General features: G+C 42.8%; 1 protein-coding gene across 3 annotated transcripts in view; it reads right to left on the bottom strand.

The window, feature by feature from the left end:
- The window catches only part of IBTK (inhibitor of Bruton tyrosine kinase), an 876,521-nt gene that overhangs the window by 667,087 nt on the left and 183,386 nt on the right, over window positions 1-26,048 (bottom strand). For all 3 annotated transcript variants that reach the window (XM_078648126.1, XM_078648125.1, XM_078648127.1), the window contains 2 exons: window positions 14,574-14,691; window positions 11,941-12,121 (listed from right to left, as the gene is read on the bottom strand). In XM_078648126.1, coding sequence (XP_078504252.1) covers window positions 11,941-12,121; window positions 14,574-14,691 — 299 coding nt within the window. The remainder of the gene's footprint in view (window positions 1-11,940; window positions 12,122-14,573; window positions 14,692-26,048) is intronic.

Consider the following 26,048-nt stretch of genomic DNA (forward strand, 5'->3'; position numbering starts at 1 on the left):
AAAAAGATGTGTGTGTATGCTGGTCTGTTGGCTCAGTGGATGAATCGTCCGTTGCAGGGGCCTGAGTTCAACTTCATGGTCACAGTTTTTTTTCTCTGTAGCCCCTCCCCCACTGACCCCGCCTCCACCCGTGCGGCCCTCGGCCACAAACCACACTATAAATTCGGCCCCCGAGAGAAAGTTTGTGAGTACCCATGCTCTAGGGGATTGAACTGCCATTCTGGCTGAACTCAAAGCTCTAATTCTGGCAGGAAAATACTGATCTTGAATTCCTTATGCTCATGGTGTACAATTTGTATTACTGTGTCAAGTCTTAATTATCACTTACATTATTGGCACTTGAATGGATTCAGAAATTCACAAGGGAACTCTATCAATCAAATTGTCTTACGGAAAGGTGGAACATCTTAAAGAATCTTTACCACAGGCCCATGTAATTCATACACTGAGTCACCAACATCTTAGAATACACTTTAAAGGGTAATCACTGGCTGATGAAGCTTCAAAAGTAGCAATTCAGACTGCTGTAGTAGCTATCATTACTCGTTCACACATGAGAGTGGATGGTCACATAAAAGTAGCTGTCAATGCTTCATGAACTGGCACACACTTACCAAAAACATTTCCAGAAAAATGCTCCTACCTATTGAATGCCCAAAAAATACCTTTGGCTCGCATTCCAGGAGTGGAGGATCGAGTGATACTAAAACAAGACCAAAAGCTAGAAGTATTCTCATGAGGGGTTAGCTTCTCCCAATGCTGGTGTGGCACATACGGTTTCCTTACTACAGAAACTCTAATGGTGGCAAGGTATCTACAAACAGAGAAAACAATATGTCCTTCGCTGTGATACAGGTCAGCAAATTAAAAGTTCCAATATAGCTAGCCCACTGCAGACATCTCTCTGGCAGTCACCACTGACATGTGTCTATATCGACCACTGTGGACGTCTAAATTTGGCTGGTTCATTTAAATTTATTTTAGTGGCAGTGGATTCATTTTATAGTTTTCCATGGGTGGGACCACAGTGATCGGATGATGCTCAAACTGTTATAAAAGATTTGCAAGCCTTTATAAGGACATAAGTAGTAGCTGCATTCCAATTGGACCAGGGACCAGCTTTTGCTTCTAGGGCTTACTGGGATACCATGGGAACCCTGGGTGTGACTGTGCGTTATTCCTCCCTCTATCATCCGGAGTGAAATTCAATAGTGAAACAGTCTTTAAGAGCTATATTATTAGGTTCAGGTAGTAGTTGGGTCAATCACTTGTATGGAGTCCAGAGATCTTTAAATAATCTGCCTAGAAGATCCTTGGGTGGCCGTACCTCCTACGAGATCCAGTTCAGCGACCAGATGTACGTTCCAGAACTTGATAATCCTGGCTCAGTTGTGGCAGATACGTCTTTTATTATGCGTAAACGTTTTGCTGTCTTAAAGGAACTACAAGACTTCCGAGCTGAGAGCTCAAATGAAACTACTAAACGTTCTGTCACTGAAGAAGTGAAGGAGCAATCAGCAACTCCGGACTGGATTCCTAAAACTGGGGATCTACTATGAGAGAAGATTACCAAAAAGAAGGAGTTTGGCCTATCACTCAGAGCGCTGGTGCCAGTCCACAACTGGAATTTTGCAGCTGGTTGTAGAAACAAACTATTTGTGTCCATTGACCTTGTCAAACCACATAATGTGGCCAGTCCTACACAGCAGGTGAGAGGGCTCCTGGGGAGTTACCAGTCGTCTCTAACTACCATACAGGAATACCTCTGCAAGTGTTAAATAATATAGAAATTGCTACTCCCTGGAGAGGGATGTTAAATGCTGAAGTTCTACTACTTCTTGTTACTACTGCTAACACCATAAACACACCATATGTGAATTCACAGTCTTCGACTGTCATTCCTAACAACAAAGTTGTTTATTATCAACCACCTTTGGAAATACAAACTAGTTCTACTTTACCCCATGAGGTCCCTATATTTGCGTAAACTGACTTTGGCTACTTTACCAGCACTGATGACTATTCCCAGGATTTGTCACACACTTTATTGCATCGGATACGTGCATTCTTTTCTGGCTGAAACAGACTTATTTGATTCCACCATGGTCCTATGTATGGATTAACAAAGAGTAATAGCTCGGTGCACTCAGATTTTCACACTTTTGTTGTCCACTTTTTTAATGAATTTATTCAATGTGTGTCCCCGTCATTAGCGCATGTCTGGAAGTGGCAAAGGAATCAACGTCGCAAAAGTGCCAGGTTTGGATGAACCGCTGCTCAGCTGACGGGCGCACTTAACTTTAAAACAGATACGTTTTTTCTCCCAATGTTCAGGTAATTTCAAATAATCTTTCCACTGAATCATGAATCATAGACCATGGTCATTGCTTTGCGCTAATGATGGGGATGCACATTGAATACATTAATTAAAAAAGTGGACAAAAAATGTGTGAAAATCTGAGTGCACCGAGGTATTACTCTTTGTTAATACTGCAGGTCTAACGACACCGAGGTGCACCGTCTAGAAGGTCTTTTGAGGAAATAGCTAAAATCAATGACAAATGGTCTATTATTCATAAATTATTGGAAATATTATTTAAAATTACCTGAACATTGGGGGTAAAATACGTGTCTGTATTAAAGTTAAGTGCGCCCGTCAGCGGTTCATCCAAACCTGGCACTTTTGCTACGTTGATTCCTTTAGAGCTTCCAGATATGCGCTAATGACGGGGATGCACATTGAATAAATTAATTTAAAAAGTGGACAAAAAAAGTGTAAAAATCTGAGAGCACTTAAGTATTACTCTTTGTTAATACAGCAGTTCTGACGACACCAAGGTGCACCGTCTAGAATGTCTTTTGAAGAAATAGCTAAAAGCAATTAATAATGGTCTATGATTCATAATTCAATGGAAAGATTATTTGAAATAACCTGAACATTGGGAGAAAAAACGTGTCTGTTTTAAAGTTAAGTGCGCCCATTAGCCGGGCAGCGGTTCATCCAAACCTGGCACTTTTCCTATGTACGGAAGCCATCTCGATGTTTTTCCTATTCTTTTGGATTGATTTGTAAAAGATTTTTTGTTGTTGTTCCTAAATGGACATTATCTCCCAGGAATGTTCTGGTGTTGACCTGTTAGCTGATCCATTGAAACCTCATTCTTCATCCCATAAATTGCGAAGAGATCTGTCCCTTGTGAACATTTCTGCATTTCCGATCCCGGATGGAATTATTTGGGACAAGGTTCCATTTTATATTTTTGGTCCGACAGAAACATCGCAAATTCCTTATGTATTTGAAGAGTGAAAACAAGCAGGCCTATAAAGGGTCTCGAACATCTTCGCAGCAAAGTCCTGAAACAACCTGCCCCTCCACATAAGGACCTCCATGTCACTTCTGGAATTCCGGAAGAAGATGAAACCCTGGCTCTTCGACTAGTCCTCCATCGTCCTCAGCCAGACTCCGATACCACCCACCAAGCGCCTGGTTATTCTCACAGGTGATAAGCCACACTCTACAAATCCACTAACCTAACATCCTTGGCTACCAATTCCATGATGTCAAGAGAGGATCCAATAGGTTGTTTACCGACAAAGGGGCGCTGGGACCTGGTATATAGTGAACTTTATAACAATATCCATTTAATACTACAATCCACCAACTGATACATCACAAAGGCATCCTGTACTACTTCAAAGTGTCTACTCGTGGTTAGACAAAAGGGGTTTGTGGAATTTCTTCTTGTTGCACAATATTTTAATATGTACAGGTCAGTATGCAGTGTTATACAGCATGTATTAATCGGAGTGGACATTCCATATTGACTCAGTTGAAGTTTGAGCTGTACTGGCAATAGCAGGGGTGTATAAAGACTAAATTACTTACCACCAAACTTGAGTGTTTCATATTCAATATGGTGATGAGTGGGCAACTGTCTTCTGAGACTTAAACACATCAATTCAAAAACTTTAAAGAGCATTTCAACTTCTTCCAAAACAAAACCTTCAATCTCCAGAGTAAGTATATAGGAAACCCTGTAAGCACCTGATTTTCCCCGATGGCCTCTTCACTACTTTAGACCGATAAACCTAGAGCATTTTGTTTAAACAAGCGAGCACAGGTAACTGTACATAGCTGAAAACTGACCTCACCTCATCCTGCGCATATGGAAATTAGACTGCATGGTACAGAGAGGTGAAATTGCCTCTGTGGCAAATTCTTTTATCCGAGTGATGTTTGATATTTAGTTTGGCAATATTCTATCAAAGCATCCCTTCATTTCTTCAAGAAGGGATGGGTCACAGATAATCTGTTGAGTGCAATTTGCACAGACACATGCGTCTCGCAACCACATGATCAGATGTACTGCTAGACAGCTAACTCTTCTCGTCATCTTTGAGGAATACCAGCCACTGAGTTTGTTAACTATTGCCAACTTCACACCGGATTAAACTTTATTATCACAGACTTTTCCTCACTGCCTAACAATTTTTTTTAACAACCAATAAATATTAGCCAAAAGATAATAAATATAATTATTAACAAATGCAAACAAGGCTGGAGAGGCAGGTGCAGGAAAAACAAGTTTTGCTAATTTTATCAATATGCAAGATGTAATAGCACCACCACTTTTTTTATCATCACCAGGAGAACCAACCATCAAGTGGTCTAAATGGAAAAAATACATATGGACTTTACACAGATCAGAAAACCTGTTTACTAATACACTGTCTAGGGAGGGAGAGAGAGAGAGGCGGGTCGTTCTTGAAAATCTGCCGGACTTAGAAGACACTGGTGAAAAATAACTAAATGAGTTTGAAATCTATATGAAAAATTGGATTTACGTCATTTACCCAAGGTCATGACAATGATACAGAGATATCACTTTGGAGTATAACAATAAAGATACAGAGAAAGCATAGACGAATATGGAACTAATTTAGGAAGTTTGATAGCTTCATGCAAGTCTGGTCCTACTGTGGTTGAGCACATCAGAGATCAATTCATGGTAAGTGTTGCTTATACAAAGTCAGACAGGAAATTTGGTTAAAGGATGATCCTGCTCCCAATGAATTGACCATCATTGCTAAACACATCAAGAACTCAATTCCTTGTGTAAAATAACTCCAGAAAAGGAATAAACTCCTTGCCAACAAAATCAACACCAAGCAAGAAGGCAAGGGTAATTTTCCATCTTTAACCCCTTCCGTAACGGCCGACGGGAGCACTCCCTCCCCAGTGCTGCCATCGGCCAACAGCCGATGAAGCCCCGCCCACCCTTTAGAACGCCCGCACCGCGGCAGGCGTTAAGTTTGAAATTCAATGGTACGTATTATCAGTGTGAAGGTTCAAAAGCCTCCTGCAATGAGAGCAGTCTACAAATTGTATAACACACAAGGTCATCTGCCCAAAGTCTGTGGTTCTGTTAAAATCAAAAACAGAGTCAGTTAGGTAATTATCCAGACTTTCAATACATTAGAGGATTGTATCTTGACTATTTCATACAATGGAGACAAAAGAAGTTATCCTAAGGATATCAAATAATGTCTTTGACAAAGAAGTCTAGGAGGAAAGTAAAATTAGTGGTCCCGATGTGATGCCTGGGGGGTCCTGGGGTAAACTGATTGAACTAAGGGGATATTTAAATGCTGAGAACAAAGCCAAAGGGAAAGTACATGATCCACTGAAGAGAGACATTCATCCTCATCAGGTTGATCTTGGTATTTTATTGAATCCCAATGCCAATGTCTCTGTCAGGATAAGAGATGACTACATCAAGGAAGCACAGGACTTGATGGTGAAATGAAAAAATTTATTGTGATTAAATCACTTGTGGGAGTACAGTTTGTCACTGAGTTCCCGGACATATTTTCTGAAAAACTGAGGTCTCGCAAGGGATATGTTATTCCAATAGCATTAATATAACGTTCTAAACTAGTGTTTAGGAAAGGGAAAACTGTCATGGTTCTGTCATGAGGAAATAATCGAACATGTCGAAGGTGGCGAGTGGTGGCCCAGGTCGAGGTAATTCACTAACAGTGAGACGAGATTCGATTATGTGCAGATTTGAGAGTGCTCAACAAGGGTGTTTTAGATCATCCCTCACTCTAAACATTTTGGAGATGGTCACGATGGTGCATGGAGCGAACACGTTAACAAATTAGATCTTTCAACGACATATCACCAAGTCAGATTACAGCTGGATTCAAGAGATCTCACCACGTTTATTACACCTTTTGGAACCTACAGGTTTAGAAGCATGCCATTTGGCTTAGAATCAGCCGCAGATGTATTTCCGTGAATGATTTGGGAAAATGGAAGGAGTAAAATAGTTCTAAGATTACATTTTAGTTTTTGGAGAAACCAGAAATGCACAATAACATTCCTGAGAAGTGTTGGATATATGGGTTGGCACTCAAGCTAAGCAAATGCAAGTTAAGAAATTGAATATCTAGGACACTGCGTATCAATTAGGAGAAATCAATCCAAAGAAAGATTCAGCATCACATATTGTGCTTTTAAGAAGCCCATCTAAGAAAGAAGTAATGTCCTTTTTAGGTTAGAATTCCAAATGTATAACCAATTCGAGGAATGTGAGAACACATTTTCAGAAGTGAAAAAAGAACTGAGAAAGGCAGAGGAATTACATTTTGATCTAAAAAATGAATGCTATGTCCTGACCTGCTTGTGCAGTTGATTTGGGTGCCGTTTTGATGCAGGATGATGGGGACAATGACAAAATCATAACTTATATCTCAAGGGCTTTGCGTACAGCTGACGAAAAACTACTCTGCAACTGAAAAGGGGAGCTTTGAGTATATATTCCACGGTCAAAAAGTTGAGAAACTTTCAGTGGGGGAGAGACCGTTTACAGTCTGTACTGACCATAACCCCCTGATAGAATTGCTAACCAAGAAATGCCTTGACGGTGTGTCTACAGGCATTTCGTGGACTGTAGGATTACAAGACTATGTTATAAAGTTCAATATACACCATGTTCCAAGAACACTTGCCTGACTGTCTAGTAAGACTAGGTTCTGATAAATTAGAGGGAGAAGAATATGATCAAGAAAGTGAAATTAAGATTTGCAGTGTCAATGAAGAGGTGTTTGCCGGTCAGGAATAGTTGGAGGCTGTTCAGAGTGATCAAATGTTGAAAACAGTGGGAGGAGCCATATGTGGTCATTGGATACGGGACAGGAAATTACCAGAATGGGAAGGTTTTTTTAAATTAGACATCAGTTGTCTATGGATAATGAGACTGTATTGCGAGTACTCCACTAGTTGTGCCTGAGTCGCTCAGAGCCAGGATTATCATGTTGGGTAATGAAGGTCATCAAGAGATAATGTTATAATGTTATAAGAAGCTTTGTAAGCGCTCGAATGCCGAGGCGCCTTGGCGCGGATGTGTGTAAGCAGGGCAGGATGCTGAGCTGGTTACTAGTCGGAATTAAAGAGCCGGGATTTCAGGCTTTTCCTGAAAGATAGAAGATTCGGTTGAAGTCTCAAAGCCGCCGGCAGTTTATTCCACAGTTGCGCCACACAGCAGGACAGAGACCTGCCACCCCATCTAGCCCGTTGAAACCTTGGGGTACATATCAGGCCAAGATTGGCCGACCATAGGTTTCGTAAGGGGGTATAGAGCCTGAACCTATCCTGACAGTCCTCTGAACCCCCTCCGTATCATGCCTTGTGCACCAGGCAGATCGCCTTGAATTAGATTCTCTGCTGGACAGGGAGCCAGTGTAGTGCCCTTCTACCCTGGTTCGTGGGGTGGCCCTTTGGAAGCTTTAGGATCAATCGTACTGCAGCATTCTGCAGTGATTGAAGTTTGCTGACCTGATGCTTATCAATGCCCAAAAACATCGCATTCCAATAGTCCAATTTGGACAGAAAAATGGCAGCCATTACCGTCTTCTGCAGTGTAAAGGGAATAAATGGGAAGATTGTACGCAGGGTCTTCAAGAGGAAAAAATTAGCAGATGTTAAACTGTTCACCTGAGCCGACATGTTAAGTTTGTCGTCAAAAATGACCCAGAGGTGCCTCACCTTCTTGATGGGTAGAGGACATTCCCCAGCCTCCGACGGCCACCAAGAGTTGTACCAAATTGGTGGTCCGTTCCCAAATTCGATCACTTCTGTCTTTTGAGTATTGATTTTGAAAAAGCTCAGACTCATCCAATTCATGACATCCTTCAGACAGGCGTGAAAGCTTGCCGCTGTTAACTACGGCTTGTCTGACACAGATATCACCAACTGCGAGTCATCTGCATACGGCACAAAAGTGAAGCCATGTTTCCTCACAAGCATAGCCAGCGGCTTCACATAAACATTAAACAGTGTCGGGGACAGAGCTGAACCTTGCGGCACACCACAGGGCAGATTAAAACTGTCCGATTGTAAGCCGTCCCAGTTCAGACTTTGTTTCCTGTTCTTTAGAAACGAGGAGAGGAGGGTCAGAGCCAGATCACTAATTCCTATCTCCTGTAGGTACCACACCAACACCGTGTGATTCACGGTGTCAAATGTGGCCGACAGATCTAGGAGAACAAGGATTGCCCTGCCTCCACCGTCTACTACTCTCCGAATCCCCTCGGATGCAGCGATCAGGGCGGATTCAGTAGAGTGTCTTGGACGAAAGCCATGCTGGGTGGGGTCCAATAGCCTGTTTCTATCCAGATATTCAGTTAAGGCTTTATTGATAGATTTTTCAAGGACCTTAGCTACGAATGGCAGACCCGAAATTGGCTGATAATTTTTAAATTCGGGATTGGCCTGATAGTCGCGGTCTTCCAGGCTGTGGGGTAATTTCCTGATGCTAAAACTTGATTAATCAGAGGAGTAAGGATTTCTCTGATCCTCTCAGCAGCCAGGTGCATAATGGCCAGGGGGCAGGGCTCACAGGATAATCCAGATTTAATAGATTTTAAAATCTGTTACCAGTAATCAAAAATAAGCCCAGGATATGGGAAGATTAGTGGCTTGGGATGAATGTTCAAGTCAAGAGATCTGTGAGAGAATGTATTGTTTGTAGGTGTAGTGATAAAGTTTACAGTCTGAGGACGCCTCCGCTAAGCAGAGGGCAATGCAGAAGAGATGTGGGAAGATTTTGCATTAGATACTGTTGGTCCATTGCATGGGGGGAGATCTTGTAATTATCTGTTGGTTTTGGTGGACCAATATTCAAGAAGAGCTGTGATAGGTATAGTGAACAGTGCAGAAACTAAAAAGTCATCGACTTTCTCAGCACTATATTTTGTCATGAGGAATTCCTGATTCCATACTTCTAGACAGTGGTCCTTAACTGGTGTCAAGGGAAATGGAAGAATGTTTAGCTATCAAAGGTAATAGGCATAAAACATGCTTTATTTCATCTTGAATGGAATGGTGCAGCGGAAATATTCAATTGTGCCATTAAAGAATGCATACAGCTTGAAAGCTCTATGGAAGAAATGCGAAAGGTGGACTGGTGACATTTTCAATTTGCATACAAGTTTACTCCACACTCCATATCAATGAAGTTACAATTTTAATTGTTCAGAAGAAGGATAGTGCACCTTTTATCATGGTTGCCCCCCACTTTTGCCTGATGTTGATGCTCTATGACTAAGTGTGCCCTGGTGTCCTGCTAAACAGGTATCCAGGGCCTATATTCTTTACCTCAAACTGTACTTTTGTACCCCCAAATTGGTGTCTCTCTAGCCACATGTAAGTCCCTTGTAAAAGGTATGATAGGTACCAAGGGCCCTGTGACCAAACAAGGCCTCTAAGGGCTGCAGCACAAATTGTGCCACCCTTGGAGGTACTGTACCTTAACACACACACTGCCATTGCAGGCTGCGTGTTTTGGTGTAGAGAAAAGTGAAGAGTCAACATGGCACACAACCCACTGCCCTGGTATAGGTAAGACCCCCCCTTTAGATGGGTACAAAATACTACTGGTGAGGGTACAGTTGCATGAACACTGTATCTCTACAGTGTCTAAGTCCATTCTTAGACATTGTAAGTACAGTAAAGCCATAAAGAGTAAAGTGTCTGGGAGTTTGTCATTACGAAATCCACAGCACCATAATGGCTTCACTGAATTCTGTGAAGTTTGATATCAAACTTCTCAGCACATTAAACCCACACTGATACCAGATACTTAGGCTCTGACCACACCAAATCAGACACTTCTAGATCTGTAACTGACTCGGTCAGAAGAACTGCTGTGCTTCATCAAGGACTCACACTCTGCTGGACTGCTGATCTGGAAGACCTGCTTTTCTGTTATGCTGCCCTGCTGCTCTATGACCCTACTGAGGGAGAGCCTTCCATCCAAAGGGATCTCCAAGGGCGTGTTGGTTTGCTTCCTGTTGCTTGAGACTCAGGGCTATCAAAGTTTCTACACCTGCTCCTGTGCCTGATTCACTGCCAGTAGACCCAGATATCTGCACCAGAGAAATCAATGAATCTCCAGTCTATGTGTAGCAGAACCAGCTCATTGACCCTGATGAAGGAGTAGGTTTGGCACATCACTCTCAGAACCAACGCAATGCCTCGAGAGCCCGAAGCATCGGAACCGCACATCGCCACAGCTGAAGTGTGTTGAGATCGGTGCACCCCCTGGCTCTGTGGAGGAACTCGGCTCATCGCACTTTGGAGCCAAAGCAACTTGGGATTCGTCTTCGGAACTGGCGCATCGCCATCACTGCATTGAGAAGATTGACGCATCACCTCAGCTGTGTGCTCGGCATCAACATATTGCTTGTCTACACCCCGCATTTCACGGTTGCGACCAGGATCAAGGTATTCTGTACACGACAATTTTCAGTGCAAAGTTTAATTTTCTGATTTTCTTCTAGAAGTGTTAACTTTAACTAGGCCCTTAAAATGCAAATCAGTGACAAGAGGCAATCTGTAGCTTTCTTGAATAAATTTCCAATCTCCATTGTTTAATGTGCTCTTCATGAAATGATTCTGCAAAGCCTTCATAGTCTACAAGGAGCGATTGCTTAACAGGTATGCCATTATTTGCAGATTGTGCACACGCTGCATCATTGAAATAACTATTGCGGTAACCCCTACAGGTTGTTTTAGTACACAGAATTACTATTTAAGTTACAAGTTTTGCCTTTTGTAGGTAGAGTGTTTCAGCTGCTGAATTTGCTTTTCAGATGAAGAGATGTAGTGCACACATTTTAGCTTTCCTTGATGACAGCCTGTCACAAGACCTCCTACTTTGCTTTCTGAGTTTCTAAAGCCTTTCCTAGTAGAGTGAAACACACATTCAGTGGAACGGGCATGAGCCTCTGGATGAGTAGGTTAAGTCTACAAGCGCACTTTCTAGAAGTGCTGAATGGGGGGCTGGAAAGGGAGGGGCAGTCTGTCTCTACACCATCAGTCTTATGTTTCAACCTGAAAGTTCATACTCATGGGATTGTTATTTTTATCTCATGCTGCTTTCCTCATGTCTCATGTTCTGGGGAATCACAATACTTAGTTGAATGTTCCAGAACATTGGACGTAAACAGGGGTGCTTAGTGATCACTAGTGTTGTCTGTTAGCGGTGATCATGTTCGTGTCACCAATAAGCCAAAGAATTCTTCATAGATCCAATATTGCTTGCTTGGGCTGAAGTCAAGTTTTCTCTATTTTGTCTGTGTCTCACATTCTGTACATTAATAGAAAAAATAACAGCTTGGTATTTCATGGAAGAATAGTATAAAAGAAATAGAACTATAAACCTTGAGAGTGATAGGACAAAGAGGAAAACACAAGCCACCATATCACGTTATCTGGCACAGACTAACAAAATGTCGTTATTTCTATAAAAAGAAGACTGTTTCAAGCTTAACAGAAACACATTGACATTTTGAAAAGGTCATGCAATATTCTTCAAAACAGTAAATGTCTTTGGTTAGCTTGGTATTAGATGTAGATTGCAGAAATAGCCGTACCTTGAAGCCAACTTCTTGCACTGATAATCAGTAAGCAGGTAAACGTCTCCTCTTTCACTGACACAAACTGTAGCACCATCACTTGCAGCAACCAGCGAGATAGAGATGTCCTTATGATGAAGGGCAGAGACTTGGCGAGGACTGGTAACACATTTCTCCCCATTTGGATCCAGCAAGTATCCTTTAAATAACAATTATGACATTCTTATCTTACACGCTTTTTTGTGGGATTTATAATAATACCTCCTGTGTCTGTGTAGATGCCAGAAGTGCAGAAAAAATACACTCTACAGTCATGGTAACTTCAAACACAGCTGTTGAGGATTTGTACATAGTGAGAGGGAAATATGAAGCTTTTCAAAGGTTGATAAATTATATCAGACTTTCTTTTCTCCAGCACAAACCATGTAGACCACCAAAAAGTGGAAAGAAGAGCCCATACCTACGGGTAATCACCAACTGTCACTAACGCGAAGAAAAGTTTCAATTCTTTAAAGGACAGTGAGGCGACAAATATTCCCTTCCTGTAATACTTTTGCATTATTCCTTCCTGTAATACTTTTGCATTTCCATTTACTCATCCTAGAGGCATACTTGATACTCCATAGGGATAGGTATATTTTGCATATTCTGTTGTCACAATATGTAATGAACTGTTATTGAGATGTGCTTAAGTTTTGAGCAATTTGCTAATTGTTCAAAGGCTTAGGATGGGTAAATGACAAACTAATTTTATTTATTTATTAGGAGCCGAACAAAAGCAAGATTTTTTTATCACAAGGGCATGGCATAGCACTTCACACGAAGAAAGAGGAAGTGCCTTTCCTTGATGATGTCTATAGAAGAGATAGAACAAGGCCATTTTTAGATTGATTTATTGGGTTTTGAAAGACTCATGGGAAATGTAGTCTTTGCTTTTGTTTGTTATTATTGATATGTTGGACTGCTGAGCTAAAAATAAAAGGAGAAATGATAATCCTAGCGCCCGTGTCCTTAACAGGACTGAAACTTGGCTTCACATTAGCAAGGAAATGTATGATTCTACCATGTTTTAAGGAGAGAGCACAGGCACTGTAGCAAAGGTTAGCAGTTGTAAAGTGTGCAGAATCCTAAAGAGAAAAGTTTAGGGCAAAAACATTAAAGGGAAAACAACGCCAAGGATGCCAGGTCTAACACTGGCCAAATCTCGGGGCTAGAAAACTACCAAAACAATACCTACATACCATTAGAGTGCTACAAATGTAACTTTTCGGCCTATTCTAGGTGACCAAAAGTTGCAAGAACGAACAGAGCATTCTGGTATTATTTTTTTTATTTTATATTGAATTGTCAAACAATTTCTTCGTGCCTTTTTAAAAAATAGACTGACAGAGGCACCATGCTATGGACTCCAATACATTTACGCAGGTGTGACAAATAAGTGTCAGTGCTAAGCACCAGCAAACACCAGCACAAATTGACCACTGATGGCAGAGTGATCACAAATTTGTCACTTCTGGAGAATAGCTCACAGCTCAAACGGAGACCCAACATTGTTTAACATTTAAATGGAACAGTTGAGAATTTTGATGGATGAACCAGACTTCAGTTCAAATATACACAAAAATCTCCAACTCGGTCAACATTTTACATTAAAATCCTATCTACTAAAACTTCAAATGTGGATGCCTGCCAACTTTCTAAATGCTAAATCTAAAAAAAAAAAAAAAGAACTCCGTCTTGTCACACAAATCCCTCTCTGAAAGCTCTACTTAGTTGCTCGACTTGCTTATGGTTTGAAAGACTTTAGATTGTGTACCTCTGCTGCTAAAAAACGTCCAACTATTGGCCAACCAAAGTTTAAACTTACCTGTGTAACCTACAAGGCTCTCACAATTCAACAACTTCCTGCCCTCTGCAACTCCTTACTAGCAACACCAGTGTTCCCAGGAGCAAACCTGTACTAACCCTGGAATTACAAAGTTTAATTCCCCCACTGCTGCTTTGAAATCCTTCTTTAGAGCCTCTTCTTCACTTTGAAAATCTTCAATCACCTCAAATAAGGCTGCAGGAAAACCAACTCCAGTTTCACAGGAAGAAAACAATTATTTTTCTGCATCTACCTCCATTTATAGTATCTTCCCTCACACCTTTCTCTACGTCACTTTATATTAAGGATACTTAAGATGTTCACTTAATCAATGTATATGTAAATTTCTTAATTTGCATACTTTAAGACAACAAGAGTTATCTTATCTCAGTTTTATTCACTAAACCCTTATCTACACTGTTTCCTTATATGTTATGTTTTACAGTGAACAAAATTCATTTTAAGAGTATATGAAAAACATTAAACAACAAAATATATTCCCAATGAAACACGCTGGCCATTTCTGAATAATACTCGAAATATGCTTTCAACATGTGTTTGTTATGTTCACTTCTTAACTTAGACATTTATAACCCCAACGTCTTCTATGACTTGTTTCATACCGAAGACCCAATGCTACTTTAGTTACCTCTGAAACTATTTAATTTCAATAGATTATGCCCTTCCAGATATTTTGCTCTTACACCTGGGCACAATACTTTTTATATGTTCTTAATACTTGACAGAGATCAAATGGCAAACAAGGCAATTTTCTAGTGCCTACCTAGCTGGCCACCATTCAATCCCATTGTATATATGGCTTCCTTAGTCCAAAGTACAGTGTGAAACCTTCCAGCAGCAACTCCAACCACTGATCTCCCTTTAAGATTTTTAGCAACAACCTAAGGGGAAAAGACACTTTTAAGACATGAATGAACAAACATTATAATAAATAGGATTTAAATTTAATTTTTACACTAAAGGGTAACAGTGAATGAATGCAGTTTCCAGATACTTTGTTCCATTCAACAAAAGACGTGCCCAGAGTAAATATGTTTTGTAATTCTACTTCTGACCAGCAAGGAGATGGTACTGCCCCAGCTAGGTAAATTACTTTACTTCTTTCCCTCCACCAGCTTAGAAATAATGGAAGCACGGAGCTTGGCAGTTGAAGCTCTTTCTCAAAGCTTTCTGGTCTCATTATCCACGAATGAACACCAGACATGAACTAACTATGGGGCCATAACATACGGACAGAATAGGTTTGCAGATTGTTTGGAGAATCTAGACTATGAAGACAACTATGGACTATGACGATTTTGGACTACTGCTACTGAGCAAGTGTTTTGTCCCAACTCTTTCCACTCTCTTGAAGAGAAGGTGTGACTGTGCTCAGACATGTCACAATTACCATTTAGGGAACCTATTTTATCATGGAGCCTGCAGTCTTTTAGATCTCTTAAAATGTAGTACTCTGGCGTTGAAATAAATTAGAGATTGTGATGTGGATGTCTAAATGTCCGGAATACATTCACTGGGGACGAACACTTGAATGTTATATATACTGATGCTGGCGTGTCTGAACAGATGGTATGATTGTGCTAAACATCTTCAATTGGTGTCCAGGTACATATGATTTACAGGTGCTTGCTTCTGCATAAATGTATTTGTCTATTACTCTTTGAACGATTCAAGGTAGCGCCAATGTTGAACAGGGAAACTTCCCTAAATATCGGTAAAAGTGTGAAATGTATGTAAAGAGATTACTCTGTGAATCTGGAATGTGATTTTGACTTTAAATTTAGACACGATGTGATGTTAAAGGCTAAAACTATCAGAATACCGTAGGGTCCGTCAGGCAAAGCCAATGGGATAGACTGCATTTCAGGTACCATGGCCCTAAGTTAAACTGACAAACTCTTAACTATTAAATCACATGAGGAGTTGAGAAAAGCTAGTGAGCCGGAAGGTGCTGTACAGCCTTTGTGGAATTTACTCAGAGGAGCCTAAGAGCTGAAAGGGCTGAAGAAAAACTTGAGAGCTGCTGAAGCACACTCAGAAAGGGGCTCGGTTCAGGGCCGAGAAAACCTCCAAGTTGCTAGGTACGTTTTAAATCTATCGACTTTCAGTCTATGTCTATTAATGAAACCTGCATTAAACCATAACAGGTACCTGCTCCAGGTCAGATTTCAGCACAGCAGTTCTTGGAATGTTAAGTCTTTGAGCTTCTCGAATCCAGCTTCTCGAATACAGTGGAGAAGCGTGGCTCAGTGGTTAGAGGCGGCAGACCCGGAATCTGAGATCGGCCGTGGACCAGGGTTCGATTCCCCGCCTCGGCGGGTCTCGGGCTCAAATTTCCACGGACTCGACAATTCTCGCTCCGGTAACTACTCGACTCACAGGGTCACACTCTGCGACTCTGGGCAATAGCTTGCTTAATCTCCACTACGGCCCCTCGTGGCGGGATGCCTGGCTTTCACCTTGTGGATACCCTGCCGGGGTATCTCACAGGGGAATACCAGGACGGGTTCCCTAAGCAAGCGCCTTGAGACCCCTGGGTGATTCGTGCGCTATATAAATCGAAATACATTTACATTTACATCCAGGATCAATTTGGTCTTAACCAGATCTTCTAACCAGATCTTCTTCAGGAGTAGATATACTGAACCAACCCCTTCAAACAGGGAGGATCTCAGAACTGTGGCTTTAAAACCAGACCTCTAACAGGAAAGATCTTCTCATTTGAGAGGTCTAAATATTACAGCGGACCCGAGGGAGGAAATTGATGTGAGCAGTTCTGAAGACAAGTATAGGAGACCACACTCTCCAATATGCTGAGAATTCATCCTCCGACAGTAAATTGGTACTTTTTTTGAGCTTCAACTTCAAGAATGTTCAGTCCTTACAACAGTTCAAGCCGACAGTTTTACGGAAATATATTTACTACTGGCTGTAATCCCCAAGGCGTTCAATAAAACTCCCTTTCTTACTACTCCTATACCACTTCCCCATGTAAAACTTGGCTTCGACCTCCCACAGGAAGTTAGCACTAGTTGGTCTGGAAAGATGTTTCTAGATTCTATTAAGAAGAATGAGTGTCCCTGAAGAGGATAGTGGCAACTCCCCTCTTCCCCTATGAGCTTTTTAAGCACACATTTCCCATAAATGTCTTAAGGGATTTACACAAAATAACAATAACAAAAAGCATGCTTTCCAAATAAAGGTCTAACTTTTTGTCAAATATCACGTAATTCAGTTCAGTCGTTTTTTTAAAATTCATTCCCAGAATCTTTCAAGAGAACAATAATAGGAAATCAAAGTTTTGAACCACTCCCCCATTATTCTTGGCCCTGCATGACGGATCACCCCGAATCGTCTAGGAAGAAACTGACAGGGGTACCATTTTCTTTTAAAGTTTGTCACACTGTACTAAAGTTATTAGCAAAAAAATGCTGACCTAACATCAGCTACAGAAAGGTGATGGAAGATATGGAAAAGGCTACTTACCAGTATGCATCTGTTCTTGGCATGTAGAGCTGCAGAGTTACACACTGTGCATAGATCGCCACCTAGTGTTGGGCCCGGATGTTTGCAATTTGTTTTTGTCCTGAAAAGTTCTTTGGAAGTCACAAGATAGGTGACTCCTCCTTTGGACCACATTGCGCATCGGCTCCATCCTCAGATTGTTTTTCGCCATTAGGGAAATGATGGAGCTTTGCAAGAAAAGGAAGGATGTCCATGTATGCTGTATCTAATTAAGATAATACTGGAACAGACAAGGGTAGCCAGGGAAGCGAGTCGGCGTGTGTAACTCTGCAGCTCTACATGACAAGTACAGATGCATACTGGTAAGTAGCATTTTCCGTTCGAGGCATATGAGCTGCAGATTACACACTGTGCATAGATTGTATAGCAGTACCCACTCTTAGCGGCGACCACCCCAATCTGTTGTAGTAGTTTGAAATAATGTTTTGAGAACAGCCTGGCCCACATTAGCTTGTTGTTTGGTTTGCACATCTACACAATAGTGTTTTGTGAATGTGTGCAGTGTAGACCATGTAGCTGCTCTGCAGTTGTCATCTAGGGAAATGTTCCCTAAAAATGCCATTGAAGCCCCTATTTTTCTTGTAGAGTGGGCTTTAGGGGGAACAGATAATGTACGTTTAGCTTTGTGGTAACAAATCTGTATGCATTTGACAATCCATCTAGCTATGCCAGATTTTGAAATGAGATTACCCTTATGTGGTGGTGCGAAAGACACAAAAAGTTGTTTTGTCTTACGAAAGGTTTGTGTTCTCTTGATGTAGTATAGCAATGCTCTTTTGAGATCTAGGGTATGAAGAGCTCTTTCTGCTACTGTCTGTGGCTGCAAAAAGAAAACGGGAAGTTCCACAGATTGATTGAGGTGGAAGGGAGAAATGACTTTGGGCAGGAATTTTGGATGAGTACGGAGAACGACCTTATTGTTATGCATTTGCAAGAAGGGTTCTTGAATGGTTAGTGTTCGTAGTTCACTAACTCTCCGCAGAGAAGTAATAGCTACTAGGAACGCAACCTTCCATGTTAAAAATTGTAGTTCAATTTATGTAAGGGTTCGAAGGGAGGTCCCATTAGCTGTGTGAGAACAATGTTTAAATTCCACACAGGTGAAGGTGGCACTCTGGGAGGAATTATTCTCTTAAGGCCTTCCATAAAGGCGTTAATAGCAAGCACTCTGAACAGAGATAGATGCGGTCTCTTTTGCAGATATGCTGCTATTGCAGCAAGATGCAGTCTAATAGACGTATAGGCTAAGTTACATCTTTGGAGGTGCAGTAAGTATCCTATGATGTGTTGAATAGACACGTCTAGGGGATTAATATGGTTGTTGTGACAATATATTACAAAGCGTTTCCACTTAGCTGCATAACATGTTCTAGTGGTTGGACGTCTAGCTTCTTTTATGACATTCATGCAGTCTGGAGGAAGGTTAAGATATCCAAATTCTAGGATTTCAGGAGCCAGATCGCAAGGTTGAGCTGAGCTGGGTCCGGGTGCCTGATTTCTCCACGGTTCTGTGTTAAAAGTCGTGGAGACAGGTATAGTTTTTTGGTGCGGTACTACAGACAGTTGGCGCAGTGTGGTGTACCACGGCTGTCTGGCCCACCTTGGAGCAACTAGGATGAGGGTTAGAGAATGCTGCTGTAGTTTGCGTACTACTAGTGGCATGAGTGGTAGAGGTGGAAAAGAGTATGCAAATTTGTTTGACCAGTTCATCCATATTGCATTGCCTTTGGACAGTGGGTTTGGATATCTGGCAGCGAAGTTTGGGCATTTGGCGTTTTCGTGGGTGGCAAAGAGGTCTATCTGAGGTTGTTCATGTAGCTGCTTTACATATGTCAGCTATTGGAATATTCCCTAGAAATGCCATAGAAGTCCCTTTTTTTGCATGTAGAGTGGGCTTTTGGCAGGATAGGGAGGGGTGTTTTGGCTTTAGCACAGGAGGGTTGGATACATTTCACTATCCAATGTGCAATACCGGATTTGAAAATTGTTTTACCTTTATGTGGTTTGGAGAATGCCACAAATAGTTGTTAAGTTTTCCGGAAGGATTATGTTCTATCGATATATTGCATTAGTGTTCTTTTAACATCTAATGTGCATAATGCTTTTTTTGCCACCGAGTCTGGTTAAGGAAAAAATGCAGGCAATTCAATGGATTGAGCCACGTGAAACTGCGATACTAGCTTACCTTAGGTAAAACTTTAAGATTAGTTCTTAAAATTATTTTGTCTTTATGTACGTGGGAAAATAGTTCCCATAGAGTTAGTGCTTGAATTTCTCTAACTCTCCTGAGTAAAGTAGGTGCAATGAAAAGGATAATGTTACTTACCCAGTAAGCATCTGTTCTTGGCATTTAGAGCTGTAGATTCACATGCTTTGCATACTGCTGCCATCTAGCGTTGGGTCTGGATGTTTGCAAGATGTTTTTCTGTGAAGAAGTCTTTCCCAGTCAGGAGGAAATACGACTCCTCCTTTCAGTGATAGTGCACATGGTCATCGACTCCATCTTTAGAATGTTTTTCCACAAGAAGGTGAGAATGGAGTAAGTAAGTGTAGTATAGAGATGTCCATGCGTATAAATGTATAATAAAGAACTGCAACAACTACAGGTACCCGGGGAGGCAGGTGGGCGCATGTGAATCTACAACTCTACATCCCAAGAACAGATGTTTACTGGGTAAGTAACATTATCCGTTCGAGGCATGTGTGCTGTAGATACACATACTTTGCATTGACTATAAAGCAGTATACTCCCAAAGCAGTGGCTAACCTATAGATGTTGCAGTTGTTTGGAATAGTGTTTCAAGTACTGCTTGGCCTACATTAGCTTGTTGTCCTGCTAACACATCTACACAATAGTGTTTGGTAAACATGTGTGGTGTAGACCATGTAGCTGCTTTACATATTCCAGTTAGAGGGATCTTACCTAAAAAGGCTACAGAAGTCCCTATTTCGCAAGTGGAATGCGTTCTAGGGGGTATAGTCTTAGTCCTTTTGGCTTTAGCATAGCATGTTTGAATACATTTAACAATCCATCTCGCAATACCCGATTTAGAGTTAGGATTGCCTTTATGAGGTGGAGCAAATGCTACAAATAGTTGTTTTGTTTTGCGAAAGTCCTTTGTTCTATCTATGTAGTACAATAAAGCTCATTTAACTTCAAGCGTATGAAGAGCAAGTTCTGCTACATAATCAGGTTGATGAAAGAAAACTGGTAACTCAACCGAATGATTTATATGAAAAGCAGAAACTACTATAGGAAGGTATTTGGGATTGGTCCGGAGAACTATCCTGTCTTTGTGTAGCTGAAAGAAAGGTGTTTCTAGTGTTAATGCCTGTAGCTCACCAACTCCCCTCTGTGATGTGATAGCAATGAGGGAAGCAACTTTCCATGAGAGGAACTGTAAAGGGCATTTGTGTACTGGTTCAAAAGGTAGGCCCATAAGCCTTGTGAGGGCAATGTTGAGATTCCAGACTGGGGCAGGAGGAATCCTTGGTGGTATCACCCTTTTTAAACCTTCCATGAAGGCCTTGAGTATTGGAACTCTGAATAGTGAGAGATGTTGCCTATTTTGTAAGTACGCAGCTACAGCTGCAAGGTGCAAACGAATAGATGTGTAAGCCAGTCCTGTTCATTGTAATTGTAACAAATAATGTTTTGTATAGAAGTGTCTAAAGGATTGATTTTGTTGTTGTTCTAATATACTACAAATCTTTTCCATTTTGCAGCATAGCAAGCTCTGGTGGTAGGCTTTCTTGCTTCTTTTAGAATATTCATACAGCCTGGTGGTAAATGTAAGTACCCAAACTCTATGACTTCAGGAGCCAGATCACTAAATTCAGTTCTTTGGGATTTGGATGTCTGATTTCTCCTTGGTTCTGTGTGAGAAGACTGGAGTTCAGGCATAGTTTTTGATGTGGAACTAGTGACAGCTCCAACAGGGTGGTGTAGCATGGTTGACGAGCCCATGTGGGAGCTACTAGAATTAGTGTGAGGGATGTTTGCCTGAGCTTCCGAACCACCCATGGAATGAGCGGGAGAGGCAGAAAATCATAGGCAAATAACCCTGACCAGTTTATCCATAGGGCATTGCCCTTTGATTGCAGGTGTGGGTACCTGGTGCCGAAGATTGGGCATTTCGCGTTTTCGGCTCTGGCGAATAGGTCGATTTGTGGAAATCCCACTGTTGGAAGTACGGAAGGAGAACCTGGGGGTGAAGTTCCCACTCGTAAATTGTTGCCTTCTTCTGTTGAGGAGATCAGCAATTTGATTGTTTACTCCTGGGAGATGTTCTGCTAGGAGATAAATGTTGTGATGGATTGCTCAATTCCAAATGGCTTGAGCGAGTGTTCACAGTTGGAGATCGGGTGTCCCCCTTGCTTTTCCACATAATACATTGCTGTCATGTTGTCTGTCCGGACTAAGACAGTTTTGGCTATGAGATGAGTCTGAAAAGCTTTTAGAGCTAGGAAGACGGCTAATAGCTCCAGAGAGTTGATGTGGAGAGTCTTGTGCTTGTTGCTCCACAAGCCTTGTATTGTGTAATCTTTGAGATGAGCTCCCCAACCTGTTAGAGATGCATCTGCTGTGAGTACGATATGTGGAACAGGGTCTGTGAAAGGCCAGCCCGCTGATAAGTTTCGAGGGTTCCACCACTGCAGAGTGATGGGTACAGCCGTCTACCAACACTTGATCGGTTAATAGACCTTGTGATTGATTCTACTGACGTGCTAAGCACTCTTGTAGGGAGCTGTTAGAAACGGGACCCCCGGCCGGCCAAGGCTCACACCAAAGTCAGTCAGGGATCACCATTTCTAAGTCAGGGCAAGGGAGTTACACACCAAGATAACCCCTGCTCACCCTCTAGGTAACGTGACGCGAGCAGCAAGGCTAATCTCAGAGGCGATGTGTAAAGCGTTTGCGCGCGCACCCCAGCGACAACACCCTAGGCCCACCACAAAGGAAACTCCACACAAGGTTATATCAAAAATAGCCTTTGTATTATAATAATAAAAACACATTAGATAACACACACACTTTACAATGTGCCAACAGGCACGGGCAAGATTTACAAGGGATTATGTACAGGACAGGGCCACCTGGACCACTGTCAGGGGTATGCACTTTTTAGAAATAGCACTTGTAGGTATAACACTTAGCACATAAACATATAATGACTGTAACACAGAAATAGTAAATGTAGCATACAACCAGTAACTACTGGTAAAGGGAAAATACCTCCTACGCCACCCTAAACACTGTAGGGAAATCACGCAGGGAACTAGGACCTTATCATCAGGACCTATGGAAGGAAAACCTATCACCTAAGCAAGTCACATTTAGCAAAGGGAAGGAAACCTAAAATAATCACCTAAGCAAGTCACATTTAGCAAAGGCAATATCAAACAATCCTCTAAGCAGGTCACTTTTAGCAAAGGGGATAAAACAAACAATTACCTAAGCAGGTCACTTTTAGCAAAGGTAAACAACAAACATTCCTCTAAGCAGGTCACTTTTAGCAAAGGGGAATAAAACAAACAATTACCTAAGCAGGTCACTTTTAGCAAAGGTAAACAACAAACATTCCTCTAAGCAGGTCACTTTTAGCAAAGGGGAATAAAAACAAAGAATCACCTAAGCAGGTCACTTTTAGCAAAGGTAATAACAAACAATCCTCTAAGCAGGTCACTTTTAGCAAAGGGGATAAAACAAACAATACATTGCACATGAGGCATTAAAACACATTCAGAGGTGCAGGTAGAACAGTTGCGCAGGAATTACATCAGCAAGTAAATCACAAATTGCGCAGGGTGCACGTAGCACCACACTAGAAATGTCCCTCAGGCCAACTGGCCTCGGCAGGGGCTTAAATGCCCTGAGTCTCAATGTCAGGGAAGGCTGCACCGGCAGCCAAGAACACAAAGCCTAAACGTAGCAACTGTCCTCTAAGTGCTGGACAGTTGTAAATCACAGGTAGGCAAACGTTGGAGCCACATGGGCTCAAGAACACTGGTGGGGAGGAGACACTGTGTGGGAGCCTCGGGGCTCTGACCACACTCGTGTCCTAAGAGCCTCTCTGGCTCGCAAAACAAATGTGGGCTGGGATTTAAGAGCTTCAGCGCTCTAAATCAACGAAATGCCCCCTCGAGCCTCTCTGGCTCGCAATACTAACTGCACCCGCTGTAGTGGGCGGCCCCCTCGGGGACTCGGGGCGAAGACAGCTGCCAATAAGAGCCTCGGCGGCTCAACACAAATAACTGGCCTCTGCCCTGGAGGGGAGGGGCGGGCACCGACAGTGTGTCCCGACGCCCCCTCCACCACACGGGAACCCGCGGCCCCACTCACCGGCTTCTCTTCTACTCCGGGGCTTCCCTTCTCTCGGGGAGCCTCGAGGACACGGCCGGCTGCTCCCTCCGTCTCCCGCCTGGCCTCGTCACACTGTAATCTGCCTGACTTCCGCTGGGGCCGCCAATGGCAGCGCGGCCCTGGCGGTAAGGAGGCGGGACTTCCGGGTCGCACTAGGCAGCGGCCCGGCAACGGTTTTCGGTGCTCCTGGGCTGCGGCGGTGATCACGGGCGGCCAATGCCGGGTGGGCACCGGCTTGTAAATACCAAAATAAACCGGGGCAATGCCGGGTGGGCACCGGCGTCCAAAAGAAATATAAAGCGAGGTGGGCACTCGCTCGGCAAAAATCGGCAAATCGGCTCTGATGCCGGGTGGGCACCGGCTGCACACAAGGCGCTCCCAAGCGCTGGGGACCACAGGAAAAGCGCTCCTAGCGCTTGAAATACAAATGAAGCGCTCCCAGCGCTTAGGGGAGAAATAAAGCGCTTTTAGGCGCAAGGGCAAAAGCAAAAAGCTCCAGCAAGGTCTGGAGGCAGACAGGGGGGCAAGGCAGGGCCAGAGCCAGCACACTGGGTCTCCAGGCAGGGAGACAAGCCAAGTGGCGGTCCTCCTGGCCCTAGCAGCAGCAACAGCCCCCTCTGGCAAGGATCCAAAAGTAGAACCCCCTCTGTGGGGACACAGCCCCATTTTTATACAGAGAAATCCTTTGTTTCCAGGGTGGGGGGAAACCAGTTGCAGCTGGCTTGGAAGTACCCTTGATGGCCCAACCACCCCTTTCATTCACTCGGGAGGCTAGGGTCGTTAGACAAACCACAGGGGGGCGGAGCCAGCATTGTGTGGGGGAAAACCCAGCCCATCCAGGACCCAGGTGCACTCCTCCCACACATCACTCATGCTGATCTCCCACTCACCACCGGGCAGACCCATCCAGACTTCCTGGAGCCTGGCATGCCAGCCAGCTCCAGCCAATCATGCTCCAGCACCCTCACTGCACACATACATCAATGTCCAGAAGTAGCACTTCCCTTCTAGACACATACAAGCCGCACATACCATTGCGCAGCATTCATTCTCACGAGTTCATACATACCAAACTCGAGCCTGCACTCCCCACGCATCAGGAACTAACATGGACACACACATTCCCCATGCATTCCTATGGGAGGGCAGGCCAGCCATACTACACGCACGCACTTTACTCTGGGACACAGGGAAAAAGTGCGCAGAGACCCAAAAATCACTACACAGGGTCACAAATAAAAGCAAAAAGATTAGGGGTGAACCTGCCCTAAGGCCCAAGTCCAACAGGAGCACATGTGAAGCCTTGCATTGGGTACAATTGTGATGCAAGAGGCGATAATTCCCAGTAGTTGCATGAACACTTTGGCTGGTAATGCTTGGTTGGGATGAAACTGTTGAATGGTAGCTTGACTATTGTATATGCTGGCTACATTGGGGGAGGCTAGAGCTTCGACTGTGTCTAGAGTGGCTCATAGGTAAGTCTGTATCTGTGAATGATGCAGGTTAGACGTTTGTGCATGGATGGTAAAGCCCAGTTGATGAAGTAGATCTATTGTGATCTGTGTGTGTTGCAGACAGTTTTGGTGAGTGCTGGCTTTGATGAGCCAGTCGTCTAGATAGGGGAAGACATGAATTGGTTGTCTTCTGAGATGAGCAGTGACTACTGCCAGGCATTTGGTAAAAACTCTGGGCGCTGTAGTCAATCCGAAGGGAAGTACCTTGAACTGGTAGTGCTTGCCTATCATCACATATCTGAGGTATTTCCGTTGAGCTGGATTAATTGGAACCCGAAAATATGCGTCCTTTAAATCTAGAGTAGACAAAGTCTGCTGTTTGTAAAAGTGGGAGTACTTTTTAAAGTGTGACCGGGTGAAAATGCTCGGACAGTATTTAATGGTTTCGCTGTCTCAGATCTAAAATAGGTCTTAGGGAACCGTCCTTTTTGGGGATGACAAAGTAGAGAGAGTAAACCCCTGAGCCCTGGCACTGTAATAGAACTGGCTCTATTGCTCCTTTTAGTAAAAGAGACTGTACCTCTTGTTTTAGCATGTGTGTTCTGTAGATAACGTGATATTGAGGTGGAATGTTTGGGGGATTGCTGGTAAGCTCCAGGCAATAACCATGTTGGGTAATTCCAAGCACCCATTTGTCTGATGTTATAGTCTCTTAAACAATTAGGAGCCCGAGGGTGAGTAAAGGGATATGAGCAGGTCGCCCCCCACTCTATACCTTATCAACAACACAAGACCTTTCCCTATATTATGTAGAAACAACTGTTTCCCATATGTCTTAACAGACCCCTTTCTTAAGGTGTCAATAAGCTGTGTGTAAATCTTACCCTACTGCTTA

The sequence above is a fragment of the Lissotriton helveticus genome, chromosome 6 (genome assembly GCF_964261635.1).
Source record: "Lissotriton helveticus chromosome 6, aLisHel1.1, whole genome shotgun sequence".
NCBI classification, from domain to species: Eukaryota; Metazoa; Chordata; class Amphibia; order Caudata; family Salamandridae; genus Lissotriton; species Lissotriton helveticus.